The sequence below is a fragment of the Podarcis melisellensis genome (genome assembly GCF_964234715.1).
Source record: "Podarcis melisellensis genome assembly, chromosome: 3".
In the NCBI taxonomy this organism is placed as follows: Eukaryota; Metazoa; Chordata; class Lepidosauria; order Squamata; family Lacertidae; genus Podarcis; species Podarcis melisellensis.
The window spans coordinates 117686094-117704532 of record NC_138530.1 but is presented as its reverse complement, the minus strand read 5'-3'; the positions used below and the strand labels follow the sequence as shown (position 1 = coordinate 117704532).

The 18439-nt window shown below is 50.7% G+C and overlaps 1 protein-coding gene across 1 annotated transcript; it reads right to left on the bottom strand.

The window, feature by feature from the left end:
- Window positions 1-772: 772 nt before the first annotated feature.
- On the bottom strand, window positions 773-12576 carry OTX1 (orthodenticle homeobox 1). The gene is made up of 4 exons (XM_081905626.1): window positions 12556-12576; window positions 9496-9785; window positions 7612-7763; window positions 773-1680 (listed from the first exon to the last, which is right to left on the bottom strand). Exons 2-4 carry the CDS (start codon window positions 9590-9592, stop codon window positions 826-828), a joined length of 1104 nt encoding a protein of 367 aa, XP_081761752.1. The 5' UTR covers window positions 9593-9785; window positions 12556-12576; the 3' UTR covers window positions 773-825.
- Between the last annotated feature and the right edge of the window lie 5863 nt (window positions 12577-18439).

The following is an 18439-nucleotide window of genomic DNA, read 5'->3' as shown; positions in this document are numbered from 1 at the left end:
CAGTTAATCAAACTAAAAATAAAAAGGGTCTCTGGAACGGACTTAACATTACACTATATACACAATTCCTGCCGTTTTTTGTAATACAATCCTACGGAGAGAACTGGGGGAGAAGAGTCTCCCAAGGAGATGGGCGGGGGATTAAGAGCTGTACACAGAAGTCTGCAATCGGCATGAAAGCAAAGGGCGCTTCCTCCCTCTCACCTTGGACCAGAGTGAGCGTTACAAAGCTTCCAGCAACACGGCTGGGGCGGGGGGAGGAATCTTGTGTGCGGGGGGGGGGTCTTCAGGGAACATGTATGTGAAAAGGAGGAGAACGAATTTAGATTTAAAGTTCTCTTCTGTTTAAAAATAAGAGCAGAATGCGGAACACAATCCCAGACGGCGAATAAATAACACACCAGGAGTCCAGCTGATAAGAGAGAGGCGGAGAGCAGCAGGCCTGATCCAGCAGCCCTTTAGCCGCATCCTTGGTTGTGTGGGAAGGAGCTGGGAAAACAGGCATGCTCTTTGGACGCGGGGAGCTTGCACTCTCTTTTCATGGTCTTTAAATATTTTTTGAAAAAAGAAAAGAAAGGTGACGATGAACTGGTCTGCGTGAGAAGAGGCGCTTTGGGGAGCCGGAAGGCCGAGGCTTTGGTGGAGAGCGCGCAGAGACGGGGGCGAGCCAGGAGGAAGGACGTCGGTGCTGGGTGGGGAGGCGAGGCTGCCCCGGGGGAGCTGGGGGCGGCGGGGCTGCGGGTGCTGGAGCGGAGACGCGCTGGCGCTGCCTTCCTCCTTGGGCTGGATGAAACCTCCCGCCAGCGAGCCAGCGAGCGGCGTCCCTCACAGCACCTGGAAGCGCCAGGAGGCCTGGTCCTTGTAGTCCAGGCAGTCCGGGGAGTTGAAGTTCAGCTTCCAGGAGGAGGCGGCGGCGGCGGCGGCGGGGGGCGGCTCCTTGTAGTCCAGGCAGTCGGAGGAGTTGAAGGCCAGCCCGGCGCCCCCGTAGCCCGGCTGGTGGTGGTGGTGGTGGTGGTGATGGTGGTGGTGGCTGGAGCCCTGGCCCAGCGGGTGGGCGTGCGGGTGCGCGGCGCCGGCCATGGAGGAGGGCGCCATGGGGCTGAGCTGGTGCGCGTGCGGGTGCGCGTGCATGGGCAAGTAGGAGCCGCAGTCCACGCCGCCGAAGTAGGAGGAGGAGGGCGGCGGGGGCGGCGGGGGGGGCGCGGGGTAGCCCTGCGCGTAGCCGCCGCCGCCGCCCTGCCCGTAGGCCATGGGGTAGGAGGCGGAGGGCGCGCCCGAGACGGAGCGCTGCATGCAGGAGGCGCCGGCGGGCGCCAGGGGCTCGGGCAGGGCGCCGGGCGAGATGGACGCGGGGCTCCAGATGGACGAGGCGGCCACGGCCGAGGGCGCGCTGCTGAGCGACGCCGAGGACGAGGACGAGCCGGAGCCGGAGCCGGCGGCCCCGCTGCCCGCAGGGTTGCCCAAGGCCGCGGCCCCGCTGGCCGGGCCCGAGGAGTTGGAGCTGGACGAGGACGACGAGGCGGAGCTGGAGACGGCGGGCGGCGTGAACTGGCCGCTGCTCTCCGAGCCCGAGCTCTCCCGCGCCGGAGACGACTTCTTCTTGGCCGGACGGCTCTTGGCGCCGCCGCCGCCGCTCTGCTGCTGCTGGCGGCACTTGGCGCGGCGGTTTTTGAACCAGACCTGGAAGAAAAAGAAAAGAAAAGAAAATGGGGGCGGGGGGCGGAACAGGCTCTTGCAGGAATAAGGGACCCCCCCCTGCTCTGCCACCCAGTCTCTTCCCCTGCCCACTTGGGCACACGCCCGATCTCCCCATTCCCCCCTCAGCCGTCTCCTACCCAAGGCAGAAGGCGCTGTGTGATGGCAACCAAACAGAAAAGTGCCCAACAATCTCCATCTGCGCGGAATGGTGCGGGGGGAAGAGGCCCTTTAGCAGCTGTCCAGGTTAGCCTATCATCCTCCATCACGATTCATCTACACATCCATTGCCGGCTTCCTACGAGTGGGAATCAGGGGCCACCAGGCTCTGGCTCAGCGCGTTCTCTCTCGCCAGTCTCCGCACACGGCGGCGTTCATGTGGGGCCCGCGAGAAAGGGAAGGTAAGTCGCTGGTGCGACCCAGAACAGAAGCCAGCTAACCAATTCTGGGCGACTCTGGAACTCCACGTAGCCACCACAAATCACACCCTCGCCAAAACACCCCCAGACTCAGCACCCGCCTGGCATGACACCCACCTTCCGCTCAGGTGAAGGACGCAACCCATCATGGTTTGATCAAGTTTCCCCCCTAGCCAACTTCCATCCTCCTCCCAGCAGGCTCCTGCAGAGAGGGGCTGCCAGTCCACCCACATCCATAATGTCATACTATCCAAAAGTAGGAAAGGGAGTGGGAGTCTGCACCAGTTCCACCAATTCCACAGCCCTGTCCAACCAATCCTCCTTATAGCCATTTATAAATTAAGCTGGCAGTCCAGCACCTCATGCACCTTCTGCTAGTAACATCCAATAGAAGCAGGCAATGAGCCAGCCATCAGTGTAGGAACATGAGAAGCTGTCTTATACTGAGTCAAACCTTTGGTCCAGCTAGCTCAGTATTGTCTACACTGTCTGGCAATGGATTTCCAGGGTTTCTGACAGGATCTCTCCATTCAGAAACTGGAGATTTAATCTGGGATCTTCTTCTCCTAAAGCATGCACTGCTACAGAGCTCCTTGCAGCTCCTTGCCCAAAGGATTGCTATTAAAGAATCCTATTAGCTAGAGATTTTATATGTAGCAAAGATGTTAAATCCATCCCTCCACCTGTCCCTCTCAAATATCTAGCAAGGAGGATTCATCTGCACCCAACAGGCAAATGCCAGATGTGGAGAACTGCACCCCTAATTAAGCATCCGTCCAACAGAACACAGTATTCTCTTTCCAACACCATTCTACATTCCCATCATATGGAGAGAGGGAGCCATTATAAGGTTGCCAGACGTCCCGTTTCCCAGGGACGGTCCCCGGATTTACAAACCAGTCCCCATACAAAATCCATTGAAGTTGAAAAGTGTCCCCAGATTCATTGAAAAAAATCTGGTAACCTTAAGCCATTAGGAACAAACCCTGTTCCGTTCAACAGTACCCAGCTTGGCCTCCCCCCTAAAAATATATCTAGAGCTATCATCTTAATATACCCTGCTTTATGCTATCTTCTAGGAGACAGTATAACTCTCAGCATACCCAAAACAGAAACCATTCCTTTGTTGCAGACACACCCATCCCAGTACATAGCACCATTAGTATCCTTTATGATCAGTTAAGAGCAAGCCAGCATTTTTACTGTGTCATTCCTTATCCTTCAACCTATAAGACTAGTCAACAGGTAGCATTCTATCCTGTTACTACTGCCCACTGTCTACTCTTCCTTTTGCTCATCAGTCGGTCAGCTCCCTCATCTACATCTCCAAAAAGTCTAAGACAATCAGTATCCTGCATCCTTTAGCAAGCTCCTAAATAAACTCTGCTCCACCAAACTACATGGAACAAACATGAACCAAATCCATATCCAACCAAAAACTATCATAACAGCCACTGCTTTAGTGTACATTTGCCCAGCTGAGTCTATGGCGTAAAAAGGCAAGGAACACCACTCAGTGTTGTCAGTATGAAAGGATAGCAGCATCAGCATGATACAGTTGCTACCAACACACTGAAGAGCAGCCAAATGAGTCTTGTTTCCCATTATTATTACTTATGCAAGGTCGTCTCATCAATTCAACAGGTTCCTTCACACTTTACCAGCCAGAGTTCTCATCTTAACATGAGAAAATCAAGTTGTAACCAGCATAACATCCACCTGTCAGTGCCAAGGACGTACAGCCCAGCCACCACCCAGTTGTATTAAGTGCTCTGTTACAGCCAGTCCTTCAATGAAATTCCCAGTAGAGTTTCAAGACTGTGTCACATTGACTACCACCTACACATCATTTCACCAACCGTCTGACAGTGTGATGAGCACAGAATTTTTGAAGTTAAAACAGTTTGCTTCCAGGACTTAGCTGCCTTAACACCATCGTAATCACAGTGCACTTATATATCCTTTATATGGAAACTCAGTTCATCTTAGTATCTGACAGACAAGATGGAGCACCCTTAATCACTTTGTGGGAACTGGAATTTCAGTGTAGCAATCCAAGTCCAGAGAACCCATAGTATGGAATTCAGAATGGCTGTAATTCTCACGTAAGTCCCTCCCCCCGCCTCCCATACAGGTTATCCTTGTGATCTTTGGTAAGCTTTTATGAATCTCAGCCTCAATCGCTAACATTTCAATAATAGATTCTTTTTTCGTTAAGTAACATGCCACAAGTAACATGCCACAAGTAACATGAAATAGTAGCTATTTCACGAATACAATAACAGTATAGAAAACAGACTTAATTTCAAGTATGTTTGCATTGAACCTTGATGAGAGTAACACTCTTTCCAATAGGTGCTTTACCACTGCAAGTCCCAGTGAGTTTCCAATAGGGCTTGCTCATAGGTAAATGCATGTAGGAACAGATCTTGGAGCCATTTTAGTCATTAATAGTGTCCTACATACATAGCTCTCTGTGATCTATTATGCATAGTTGTACTTCACTAATAAAACACAGCCTGCCCACATAACATGCATGCATGCCTGCATGCATTGAAATGCAACAATGACATGCACTTTTTAATTCCTTTCTTTTCCAGGTAAATGCTTTCCATGTAGAAAACCCCTTAGGTCTGAAATGACCCTCAAAGAGAAAGAGGACGTTGACCAGATAATTAGCAGATAGGAAGAATCTCACCTTGCACAACCGAGGTGTGGTTGCATTTTCATTACAGGTATATTTACAGTTCTAAAGAGCAGCCTTATGGCCTGTCCTATCTAGTCACTAACACTAATACAGCAAGGGAGGTATGGTCAGGAAATGGTCTATGACCTTGCCTCAGCAGGCTGAAGCTGAATCCCTCCTTTTCCATGAGTTGCCAGAGGAAACCCCTGAAAGAAGCTCTAGCCAGATGAAGCTGGATTGCATCAAGGATGGCAGGCTTGGTGTGATGCCAAGCCTAGCTTAGTGGGGCTTCCCCAGAGTTGTGTCGACTTCTCAAAATCTTATTAGCAAAACTTTGCAAATGCAAAATAATAAACACCTCTCTGCATCAAAATGTTCAAAATGGAACTGGCTCTTTTGGACTCCTGTGAAGGAGTATCTGCTCTCCACTCTAGCCTACAGCAGCTGCAGGAGCATCCAAATTAGCAGAATTTAGTTCTAGAGGTGCCCTTTGTTGACTGTTGGGGATCCATCTGGAGGAAAGTGGGCTTTAGGGAAATAAAGGCTTGAGAAATCTGAGCTCAAAGTGCATTTAAAAAAGATTTTCTTCCTAGGATTCTGACTTGAGCCAAGGTGTGCATGCATACATGTCCATCCAATCCAAACACAGCAACCTGAAGTCTGGCAAATTAGTGTCTGCCTGCTCCTAGTCTTTTGGAATAAAACTGAAAAGCAAACCCTCATATATGGCAAAGCCAGTGTGTGAGTTTCAAGTCAACAACTGAGCTTAAGATGCTACAGGAAAGGGAAATGTATGTGTGGGATGAGGTGGGGGAGATAACAAAACAAAAGCCTCACATAATGTAGCAACTGGGTCACAATGTTTATTTTACTAGTCCTGTGGGAGTCAGCTCAACTACTTCAGGATCAACAATGCCTCTTCAATGGGTCTGCACTAGGGGTGCCTAGGGCGGAGCTTTTTTAAAGAGGGGACAGACAGTGGCTCCACTGCCCTGCATCACCCAGGAACACCCAGCAGCCCCCATGCCGCCCTGCAATCCCTTGTGGCGCCCGGTGGAAATAGACTTCAATTGAAATTAATGTGATTTTTCCTTCCAAGAAAGGTAGAAATCTCAACAAATTTAAGTTGTAAAGAAGTCCTAGTGAGAGACTTCCAACTTAAAATGTTTAAGGTTCTGCTTTAAGTGTATCTAGGATTGTCTTGAATATAACACATATTTACTTGGTAATATTTTAAGGAAAGTTACTCCAAATGTGCCTGGGGGAGGAGACCTTAAACATACTGAAACTGATTTTAAGAGCTTCTATTGTAAGATATGGCTCCCCCTTATGCTCATGGGGTTGCAAGGTATGAGGAACATACTGGCATATGTGGTGGGGATGTAACTATGTAAACAAGTTCTGGAATTAGGCGGCAACAGAAATGAGTATTATCATAGACATACAGGTCACTCGGGGCTCTCAGTTATGTCTTTTATCTATTTTTGATGGTGCCAATGCCAATCTTATTTGTAAACAATTCATTTTATATTTGCTGCTTGCTTAGTGGTTTCTCAAGGATGAAAGGACACATCTTGCCAGTGGCGTAGCGTGGGGGGTGCAGGGGGGGCCGGCCACACCGGGTGCAACACCTGGGGGTTAGGGTTAGGGGGCGCAAATCCACGGGTTAGGGGGCGCAAATCCATGGGTTAGGGGGCGCAAATTACTTGCCTTGCCCCGGGTGCTGACAACCCACGCTACGCCACTGCATCTTGCTACTCTTTGGACTCATGGTTCAAAAATGTTGTGTTTATTGTCATTTATTAAAAACTGACTCATAAGATACATGCTTCCAGGGGCGATGCAGACTCCTCAGATTTTGCATTGTCTGGTCGTTGTTCAGTATTTACATGACCAAACAACTCATGGTTGCCACACTCCTACTCAATATAATCTTGTCCGGTGATGTTTAGGAATACTTAATATATTTTGCATAAAAATGAATCCTGTATCCCACCGTGGAATATCTTTTATGCTATCCATTCTCTTTATTTAGCCCTATTACCTTATCTTGTATTTTCATTCTCTTTGCCCTTATGACATTTTATGATGCATTTTAGTTTGTTGTTTTGTTTATTGAATTGGCAATTTTTAAATTAAAGTTTAGATTTAAAAGGTAAAAAAACCAACCCTGATGAAAATCAATGGGGTTTAAACAGATTACGCACAATCCAACAAAAGTCAGTCACACTTTAAAATTAAAAAGCTACGCGTATTTGTTTGATCTCAAACCCAACTGAACTTGGTGGGCCTCAGTTGGATCTAACTTTGGCTGGAGTGTGCCCATTTAGCTGTGTTTAGGATCGGGATTGTTAGCCTCCTGACTAGTGCGAAGGAGAAAACAAGTCAATAGAGAGGGTCCAGCTAGTCTTTATATAGCCAAGGGCAATTGGACCTTGACGCCAAACGGAGGCGGTTGTTCAGACTCCAACAAGCGGCTTCAAGGTTCCTAAATGTGAGACTTTTGGTTATATAACTTAAGCGCCGAAAAGTTATTTCGCTCCAGCATTGGCGGGTAAGGAATTTTAGCTGCAGTTTAACACGAGAGGCCTAGTTAGGTGCGAACTCAGGGAAGATATGGCCACACAAAACGTGAGAAAAAACCCGCAAATTAAAACAAAGCAACGTTCCACGCGCAAAGTCCTTTCCCGTTTTCGAGCGCGCCCCGCCAAGGGAAGAACAAACCCCCAGCGCCCTCGCCCGGCCTTTCCCCGCCCCAGACCAAGCCGCCCTTCTGCCCCAGCTTCGCTGCTTTCCCAAGGGCCGTCGGACCTGGACTCGGGACTCCGGCAGGTTGATTTTCAGCGCCACTTCCTCTCTCATGAAGATGTCCGGGTAGCGGGTCTTGGCGAAAAGCGCCTCCAAGACGTCCAGTTGCGACCGGGTGAAGGTGGTGCGCTCCCTCCGCTGCTTCCGAGGGGTGGCTGCGGGTCCCGGGACAGAAAGACAGGGGGGATTTAGTAGCCGTGTCGGCCGGGTCAAGATCCGCCCCCGCCGCCCCTCCCTCCGCCCCCCGGCCCCCGGTTCTGGATGGGGCGGTGGAGGAGAGACGCGCGCTCGCCGCCCTCTGGTCCAGCAAGCGAGTCAGGAGGTGCGGGCGGGGGAGGCACAAAGAACTCCAAATCACAAGGACAGCTCCTGATATTTTTAAGGGCGCATAAATATAAACACAAAGCGTCTGTCAGAGGAGGGGAAGGTGAGAAACTCTGCGGACCACAGGGCAGCTCCCGGGGGGAGGAGGAGGGGAGGGAAATTCAGACGGAAATTCTATTCGGGTTGCAGACTGAGTTTCCTGAGCGGCCTCCGACGTAAAAGAGCAGCTCACTTGAAGTTCTGGGTCTCTTGGCGACAACCCAGTTAAAATGGAAGTATCTGTACTTAAATAGATTATTTACAGCCCAGTCACTTAAATAATTTTTAAAAAGAACTTTAGTTGGACGTAAGTTCCAGGGAAGACCTTAGGTCTTGAATCCTCCAAGTAAAGATGCAATCCCAAGTATAATTTACTCCGCAGTAACTGCAGCAGAATTAAATTGGTGCTACTCTGCAGAACAAACACGCTTTTTGGAATTACGGTTTAAAGCTGCAGCCCCGCAATGGGAGCGAGTTTCACTGAAGTCAGCAGAGGGTCACCTCACAGTGAAAGCCCGCAGGATTGGGCTGCCTGCGCATTCAGGGTCAGGAGAACGCAAGCATTTCTGAAGGACAGAGAACTTCTTGAGCTGGGGATAGACAGCACTTTCTCGCATTATATGCCACGACTTCCGGCTTAACTGGGTTGTGGATCAGGCTATAACAGCATTTGAAAAGACACGGGGAAAGCCCATCAACACCCCATTTCTTCATTTCTCAGCAAACTCATCCGTGGGGGGCGGAGAGTACTGTGGAGTTATGGACCCGGGAAAAGAAAATATTGGCTCCTAACTTCGGATGGGCAGCCCAAGTTCGCAATCAAAGGATTTCACCCCCACCCCCTGTTAGTTCTCAAGCACGAATAACCTTAGGAGAACTAACATTTAAACGTGTTTGTACTGTATTTGGCTTTAGATATATCCCTCAAAGTGCAAGTAGTTTAAACACACATTTGTTTTATTTGTACTATTGTCAAGGCACACACTCCAACAACAACAAAAATAAATCGGGTCTTTAAAAGCAAGTCAAAATCTGAAACTTGCCAACTCACACTTTGGACAGTAAACATTTTGCTAGCCTGCTCCCCATTGATTATAATTAGGGACTAAATACCAAATTACTAAATACCAAAATACCAAATACCAACCTGTTTAAAGGTTGGCCTGGGGTGCTAGGGTGCCATGAGAAATAAGCCTTTTAACATTGAATTAAACGCCAGGAAAATCAGCAGTGTTCACTTTCCAATTCAGGGGTAGTTTAGGATACCACAGGTATGGGGGTGATAATAAGAGTGGATAATTCAATTCTGGAAAATGGTTTTGCTGACCTGGAAAAAAATAATATGATCTATCAAGAGCTTTATCCATAAGCTCTCGGATCCCTTTCGCCTTGTAGAACCTCTACAATAAATGGAGGAACTATTTTATTTCAGCCGCATAAATTAAATCCGAGGCTGCTTGGAGGGGCTGGATCTGCCTGGCCAATAATCAGGGGGTAGAAGCAAAAGAGGTTGGTGCTGCTCACCCGGATACCCCACGGAAGGGTGGAGAAGATCCATCGCAGGTCCCGCCAGCCCCAGCCCATTCATGCCATAAGGGGGCTGTTTGAGGTAAGACATCATGCTAAAAGCTGGAAAGATTTTTCCAATTTATCCACACACAATTAGAAATGTTATTTTCCCCAAAAGGCGTGTCTTGAAATTCTTGGTTTGTTCGTGGTTTTTTAAAAAATATATAATAAAAAAATTAAAAATTGATTCTTCCAAGGAGGCGGCTGAAGGAAATCCCAGGGACAGAAGAGCCTCTCACTGCAGTCTGCAGGAACAAAAAAACACACGCACAAGACAGAGAACAAGGCAAAAAATCAGTTTTTTTCCCAAGTTTCCACACAAAGCGCGCCTATTTTACTTCCCTCCCCCCTATTTCCCTCTCATTTATTTGACTTTCAGATAAAGTCAAGCTGGAATATAATTTTATACACAGCTATGGCAAATCCTAACTAAGAAAAAAACCCCTCTCAAACGCGCAAGGAAGGAAGTAAAGCAATGGAAGACTGTCAATTTAAAACATAAAAAAGTGGCGAGGGGTTTCTTCCAAACACCTGGTCCAGGAGTAAGAAAACTTGTACTCGGAGTTAGGCAAGGTTAGGTCTTAAAAAAGGTATACATGCACATACACACTCCGTATAAATGGGGCTTTTTTAAAGGACAAAAGTCAAGCCTCTCCGTCGCACACAAGATGGCGGAAATTCCCCCCACCCGCCAAGAAAAGGGGGGAAGTGGAATCAGAAAGTGACAGAGAGTGAAGAGGTGTAACCGGGAGGTGGAGTGGGAGTGGGGAGGGAGGTCTACTCCCCCCCCCCAACTCTTTTTTTTTTTAATAACTACAGCCATATTGCCATACAATCGCCGAGGGGCTTCCAGGGGGTACAATACTCCGTGATGAGGGAGATAAAGCAATTATTTAAAAAGATAATTGGATTAAAAATCAAAACGAGATACCAAAAAAGGGGGTAAGTATAATTAATCTGAAAGTGGGAAGAAAGAGACGCTTTAATTAGAAATGGCTAATGGCCTAAAAACAAACAGATTTCAGGAGCTGCTTTGAAATTCACGTTCCAAAGCCGCCCCCCCCCCCCCGAGTGACGGAAGAGCCGCGGAGGAAGGCAAAGGAAGACGACACAACAAAGTTGCCTAATTCTCGCATTCATTTCGGGTGGCGGAGAGGAGCGAGGACTGAAGGCAGGATCCTAGGCCCTCTTACTAAAGTAAGAAAGTAAAATTTAGGCCAACGCAAACTGTCTTTCAACTACATGAGTAAGGATGGTGGCTTATACACCCGCAGAATCCCAGTATAGGCAAAACATTCAAGGTGCTGTAGCTGTTCTTAATTCTACAGCCCCTTAAAAGTTTTGCTGTGGTTCCTCGAAGTTATATAATTCCAAGGATTTATAAGAGGGTTTCTGGGGGGATTCTGTAGGCATTTGTTTTGGTTTTTTTTCCTTAACTGAGAGAAACAGATATTTAGGTAAATTTTCCCATGTCCAGATCCAGCAGGTTCATTAGCCGATGGATTCCGCCGGAGACATGCACAAACAATAAGTTAGACAAACCAAGCAGATACAATAAAATAAAATCCCACATCCCGCAGCAGCAGATGGTGGTGGCATTAACCTCAATTAATTATTGGCCAGAAACCTTAATTGGACCGCAGGCCATCCTGCTTCCAAAACCTATATTTATAGCAGAAAGATTACAAAACCAAACTAACTAAATAACTAAATAAATAAATAAATAAATAAGAAACAAGAGCAAGAACTATGAAGTGGGATTTAAATTTAAGTTAATAATTTGTTCTTAGGCTGTAAAGGCCTATATATGCCAAATTAATTTAAGGCATTCCACACTCTTAAAACTGATTAACCTGTTGCTGTTTCCCTTAAGTTTGGATTTGCTTTAAAGTTCTCCTTGGTTTGATTTGAGAAGGAAGGGATTTCTGCCTCTTCACGCGATTCAAAAAGTGAAAAGAAAGTCCATCTGCTTTACTTTAGCAGGCTGCGGTCCTAAGTGTACTGACAAGATTAAGGGCCTTTTGAAACCCGTGCGGTTTCCTTTAGAGGAAATAACACTGGGATTGGGCCTTAGACTTAGCAAAAACTTCAGCAACACGGAATTTTTTTTGTTTTGTTTTGACTTGGAGGACAGTTCCAGTCTTCCAGCTCTACTTGCTTTAAAGTTTTCAAGACTGCAACTCTCTGAAACATCAACACTTTTGTTTGTTTATTTCAGTTGCGTTTTTCCGGGATCGCACTCGAATAAGCCTTTCAAAATATCTCCCAAACAGCGGCCCCCTCTGCGCCTTCCTGGGGCGCTTTCAATTTCAGGAAAGGAGCGAGAGATCTTCGGACGAGGCACCTGGAAGGAGGCCCAGAGACCCCGGAGAAACCGGAGGGGGGAAAGCCGGGGGGGGCGGCCAAGGGTCCTCCCGGACGGGCCCCGCGGCAGCGAAGATGCAGCAAGTCCACATTGTAACAAAACCACAAAAGTCGCCTCCCAAGCTGGAGAGACGGAGCGCGACTCAGCCGCGACTCGCCGAGCAGCTTTCGGGGGACTGCGGGACCCGGACTCGCGCGGAGCGAGCGAGAGAGAGAGAGAGAGGAGGTGTCCGGAGGGAGCGGGGGCGAGGAGAAGCCGGCCAGGGCCCCCGGGGCCCGGGAGTCCCGTCGGGGCCAGCCCGATCCCCGCCCGGCTCCCGGCCGCGGAGGAAAGCAGAGCCCGAGCTGCGCGCCCCGGGGCCGGGGCGGGAGGAAAGCGCGGAGTCCGCCCGGAGGCAGCCCGAGGGGCGCCCGGGCAGCGGCGGAGCCCCCTTTCCGGGCAGGCGGCCCAGGCAAGTTTGGAGGGCAAGCTGGAGTTGGTGGCTGCCGGAGTTGCCTCCTCCGCCGCCCTCGCCGCGCCGGGCGGAGAAGAGGCAGCGGGCGGGCGGGCCGGGGCTGCGGGGCTGCGGGGCGGGCAGGTGAGGGGGGCGATGTCCGGGCTCACCTGCGGCAGGAGGGGGCGGGAGCCAAGGAAGGCAGCGCGCTTGTTACCTGGCCGAGGCGGCGTCTCGCGTCGCAGTTCTTTAGGTGCTTGGAAATGTAGCCCGACGAAGATTGATCCCCTTTCGGCCGCCCTGCGCGGGTAGGTGAGCGCCAGGCGAGTGCGTAACCCGGACCCGCCAATCCCCAGCCTCGCCGCCCATGAGTGACAGCCGCCCGGGCAATGGCAGCGCGGGATGAGGAGAGCTCCCTCGCCCGCCCCGCCCCGCCCGCCCGCCCGCGCGCGCAGCGCAACTCCCTGGCCGGGCTCCCTCGGGGCTCCGGCGGGATGGACGCCCCCGGCCCGCCCCGGGCCACTCTGCTCCCTCCGCCTGGGACCCCCTCGAAAGCGGGCCGGGAGGGGCGGGGGCGCGCAGGGCAGCCCGTCCTGGTGCCCGAAGGCTGCCCTGGGGGGGGGAGACCCTTGGCCCCGGGCCCCTCGCCCCGCGCTTGCGGGCGGCCTGAGGATGCGCTCTGCCCGGGACGGGGCGCGGGGCCGCCCTCTTCCGCGCCCGGCAAAGGGTGCCCTTCTCCCCGCCGCGCTTTCTTCGTCGTCTCCTTTAAATCCGAGCCGCGTCGCTCTTCCGCAAAAGAAAGTTTGCTGCGCCTGATCTCGGGCGCCTCAACAGCCCGCAGGTCCCCTTCATTTCGTCCCGCGAGGGGGACTCAGCCGGACTCCGGAGTCCCGACTTTGGCCCCCGACCAGGCCAGACGGACCCCTGTTTCCCGCTCTAAATCCGGGGAAGGCAGGTTTCTGGGGAGAGCAAAGGATGTCCAAGGGGAGTGTTTCAAGGGAGAAGACCAACGTCGAGAACCAGTAGACGCCTCGAGACATCTCTCTCCACGGATTACTTCGATTCTATAATTCCACAGGGCAAAAGTCGAAGTAGCAGCAACTCTAGTACAGGCTGCGGGGGGGGGGGGAAAGGTGTGCGCCAGTCCCCCCCCCGCGCCCTTTTTTGTGCCTTGTGGATCCCACAAGTGACCTGCGCGCCCGTTTGCTTGGGCTTCTCCAATGTGCGCGTCGCGCGGCTGCTGGGAACCTGTTGCCGGCCAGTTGCCAGGCGGGCTGCGCGCAGCAGCCTAGACCAGTCCCGGCAGCCTCCCAGGTCCGTCTCTCGGACTTGATAAGTGTCTGAGGCCGAGGAGGACAACTTTAATAAAACATAATCCGACGTGAGCGCTGATTCTAAGTGTATTTCTGGAACAGTAAGTGCCCGCGAAATAAAGTAAATTTGCTCCCAACTACCTTTTGCACAAAACCTTTTGAACACAAAAGTTCAAAGGGCGTCACTGGGTCCTCCTGCCAAGTACGTTTCCTCGGGATGCGGGCATAAGCATAAACGTTGCTAAAATGCGCAGATGGCAGCCCAGATTAGTTATATCTATACCTACTCTATATCATATTCTACAACGCATTTCAGTTGTTAGTCGCCAGCCTGCATACGCCGCGCGCGCACCCATCCACAACACACACCTTCCAAGCGCACAGAGTGCGCGCCACCGCGAGGGTATCATAAATATTAATAGACACGAATCCTTTACAAAGAATTATTTCTTCCCCCCTTTTTAAAGGAGAGAACTTTTAATAGAAAAAAACTTCTGAACATACAAAGAGTAAAGTGAAAAGGAATTATAATCATCATCCTGATTTTTTCAAAGGGGAAAGAAACCCTCCGAATCAACTGGTTGCTAACAAACTGAATGAAAGCGAGGTCAGGAAGGGATTGGTGGCCGCCGCTTCAAAGTGAGGGTCCTCTAACCCGCTGCCCCCGCTCCGCTTTCCCCTTTTTCCGTGAGACACTTTCCCTTTGGAGTCCCAATGAAACACGGTAACAGAATATGAGGGAAGCACACTGTTTCTTTAACTGCTTCTCAAAGGATCCGGGAGATCTTCTTAGGACCTTTAATAAGGCTTTGGTGCGGTCCTTTTGTTGATCTCTCAAAATCAACTCCTTCTAATTGAAGCTGGAGCTGAAAGCGAGCTAATGTTCAAAGGGAGTGACCGCCACAGTCCTGACGAAATTACATTTTTCCCCCATTGAGGGGGACATCTAATCAAAGTGGACTGGCGGAGAGGCGAAAGAGAGGGAGAGAGGGAGAAAAATGAGGTTTACAAGATCCTTCTATAGCCCACAAAAGTCAGCGACACGGGCACTTCTCCTCAGAACAAAAGCCGCCGCAGCCCATTCACAAAAAGTAGAAAGATGGGGCAGGCAAAAGAGGGGGGGAGGAGTGGAAGCGGGGAGTTCTCGCTGGGACCAGTACCTTGGCCAAATATGGGAGACCATTATCCATGGGGGACCTCCGAGCTTTGTGGGGGTTCTTTTTTTCTTTAGTGTCAGTCTCCAGAAATAGCCCCGTCAGTGGATTATGGAGTCAGAACAGGGGTCCTTCTGCTCACCCCTCCTCAAAGTTCAGAATTAGCTTTAATCTCCCCTTTCCCTCTGTAATAAAGCAGATTGTGTGTGTGTGTGTGTGTGTGTTGTTTTGTTGTGTTGGGATCCTGATGCTGAGCCGGGCAGGCAGATTCCTCAGGAACGTGTTCCTTTGGCCTCCTCAGAGTCAGATTTGGAGTCTGGCAGCCGCCTGCCTCCGTCTCAAGCTTCGGATGATGCGATCAAGTCTAGTGAAAAGCTCAGAGTATCAAGTAGCACTAAACCCCTACGCTTTACTTCTCTCTCTCTCTCTCTTTCTGTGTTTCCCCCCTCCCTCCCCCTGTAATAAGAGTATTTGTCTAATCCCAAATTGCAGGCGAATTTCCTTAATGCTCAGCCCATAAAACCCATGGATTAAGGGCAGGAAAGGGGGGCGCGAGCAACTCTCAGAGCCAGAGAGAAGCCAGGGAGACACGGACACAAAAAAGTTTCGTATGTGGCGCGGAAGATGCGGGTCTCGCTATTTTCCCTCTCTCTCTCCTGAAAACCTTCAGGTGCGGAGAGACTAAACCGGCAGCGGTTGCAGACTCGCAGGAGGAAGCCGGGGCGATCTTGGGCCGCAGGTTCGGGGCGCGCAGAAAGGCGGCCCAAGGCTCTTTGCCTCTTTCTCGAGACACCCGCTTGGAAAGACCTTCTCGGCACCTTTGGGGAACCAGCTGGCGTCGAGCAGGGACTCCCACTCAGGTGGCCCTAACTTGGCAGGCGCAGGTAAGGGAAGGGAAGGCGCCGCAGCAAGACGAGAGGGGGGGGGGCAACAGAGGCGTGAGAGTTGGAGATGATGGTCGCCGCTGTCCTGTGGTGGGTGGGGTGATCGTGCATTTTGGAGGCAAAGGGTCCCCAGGCGAGGGGGAAAGGGACATCCATCCATCTCTCTCTCTCGCCTCGCTCAGCAGCCAGCCTGCCTCTTGCGCGCAACTCTGCATTTCCAAAGTTCAGCTCCCTTTTTACGCGCTAGGTGTTCCCTGCTGCTTTGGTGTTCGTTTTGTTTTGATGCAAACGCCTACTAGTTATAGCTCCGGGAAAGAGGCAGGAGCTTCTCTCCTAAGCAAGAGGTTTTCTCGTGAGCGAAGGGTTTCCTAGATAACCAATGACTAGAGTTTTAGGATGGACTCCGGATGGTGGAGAGCTCTCCCCGCTCTTCGAAGGAAAATCCGGGGAGGCGCCCTCCCTTCCCGTCGGCAGTCCAGCCGCTTGAAAGAGAAGGAAGTGGCTGTGAGTCCCGGCAAGAGGGCCCAGAGCCGGGGCGAAATAAGCCCCCCAATGCTGGAGGGGCCACACCGAAGCTGAGCCCGAAAGTTACTTGGAAGCAAAGTTCCAGGGAGTCTGTGGCACTTCCTTTTCCAAAGGATTGCTTTTCAGGGACTTGTTGGGCTGTGCAAAATTCGTAGCTCGCTTTCCTCTCATCTCCCTCCCTCTCAGGGCATCTAAAAAAGTTTTCCCAACTGTGAATTTAAAAGAGAAGCAAACGCCAAACGCCAGCAGTTAATAAGCAGAGCCTCTTCCGACGAGAGTTAGGGGTTCAGTAAAGAACACCGCCCTTTCCCTTCAGCCCTGGAAAGCCTCACCAAGCAAACCCCACTATCCGGGGGGATCCTTTCGGCTTGGCTAGGGACAGGCCTGGCTGCAGTGTCCTGCTGGCGGGTCACCTTTCCAGGCCGCCCCGGGGTCAGCTGAGTTTCCAGCGGGGTCCCTGCAGGGCTCCGCCTTCCTGCCCGCGCACTTTCACCACCACCGCCAGAAAGCGGCAGAAATCCCTCCTTCGACTGGTCCTACGCGAAGTCCAGCGAGAGAGGCCAAGAAACCCCGGCAGCGCCCCAGGCCGGGAGAGGAGCTCCCCGCCCAGCCCCGCAAAGGAGCCAAGTCGCGATCCCCTTCCCCAAGAGCCAGAGCGGGCGTCGGGCTTCCAGACGCCCATCCTGACCTGGAGGCTGCGGAAGGAGCCCGCCCGCTTCGGGTGCCGCCGGAGGAGCCGCGCGGCGAGATCCCCGATGGCCGAGAGAGATGCAACAAAAGAGGAAGGTCGGAAGCGGAGCAGATTGCTGGCCGCAAATTAATAAATGCTAACCTGAGTCTCGCAAACCGCCAAAGCGAATTAACCTGCATTATGACAAACAAGGAAAAAGGTCTCCCCCTTCTCTCTCCCTCTCGGCCCAAATTAGCAGCGGCTTTTAAAGGCAGACGGTGGAATTTGTTAGCTTTGCAGGATGGCCAGGAAAAAAGCTTGGGGAGGGAGGCGGGAGAGAAGGATTGTGGGAGAAAGAGAGACTTGGGAAGGGGGAGGAGAGACGGGAACCGAGGGAGGGTGGAGGGGAGAACAGGAGGGAGAGATTCTGGCCCGAATTTCATCCAGTAGTCGGCGAAGATAAGAGGTTTAATTCATTTAGCATATGAACGCCCTCAGAAAGCGATTCCCATTATGGATACATCCAAAGGCACAAGGCGCAGGTCCCTCGTATTTACACTGGCACTTGTTATCATTTAACCGGATTATTCACGATGTGGATTTTGTAACATATCGGGGATTCTCCTTGTGCCGCTTTCTGTTTTGCCTCCCTCCCAGTACAAGACCCTGAGCTGGATCCGAGAAGCGCTCTCTCTCGCTCTCTCTCTTCTCCATCTCCCCTCCCACCGCTGCCCAAGGAGTTTGCATTGGTTGGATCACCTAGGCTGGCTTCCCAGGAAGAGCAGAATCAACAAGAACCCCGTTTGTCAGGCCTGCTAGTAACTTTTCCCCACAGCAAAATTTATTATTAAACAATATTTTTAAAAAGCACCGCACAGTTTATACAATTACTTGTTAAGCAAAGTCAGCTCAAATTGAAATGGCACAACCTGCCTTTTATCTTATTTGAAAATTTTAATAAAGTGCCTCCAAGCTCTCCAGACAGAAAATCCCAGCTCCTTAGACAAAACTCTTGTCCACCTTAATCACAGCTATCCTGCGATCACCTCCCTGAATTCCATGTAGAGGCAGTAAAAAATGCAGGAGGTTGCATTGCCCATCCAGTTAATTAGGTTAAAACGTGGGGCTGACACAAACTTTAAACAACAGCTTAGTAGAGCTGTTGGAAGGCAATGCTACGGCAAATATTTGTATATGAAACACCAACGTAGAAAACATTGGTGCAACAGTACCGGAGCCAGAAAACTTGAAAAACAAAACATGCCCCCACCTCAGTTTGTTCCTATTTCTCAGTCAACATTTGTCAGAAAGCTAAACATAAACTATGTAAAAGTAGATTTACTGTGCAATCCTACACTCAGAATGAAACCAGACTGAGTTCAGTGTGACTTACTCCCAAGTAAATGTGCATAGTATTGCGGCCTTATTTAGTTTTGCACAGATGTTATGTCTAAAAATAATAGCTATGAAGTTATGCCATAAAAACATTCATGAGAAATATCAAGATTATTATTATTTTAAAAAAAGGTTTTGTAAGAAAAGGAGACCACCAGAG

Coding starts and splice junctions, on each gene's coding strand:
- OTX1 (XM_081905626.1), bottom strand. CDS start 9,592: ATGATGTCTTACCTCAAACAGCCCCCTTATGGCATGAATGGGCTGGGG. Junction 7,764..9,495: donor CCCTTCCGTGGGGTATCCGG/GTGAGCAGCACC, acceptor CGGGACCCGCAG/CCACCCCTCGGAAGCAGCGG. Junction 1,681..7,611: donor TGCCGGAGTCCCGAGTCCAG/GTCCGACGGCCC, acceptor TTTTTCTTCCAG/GTCTGGTTCAAAAACCGCCG.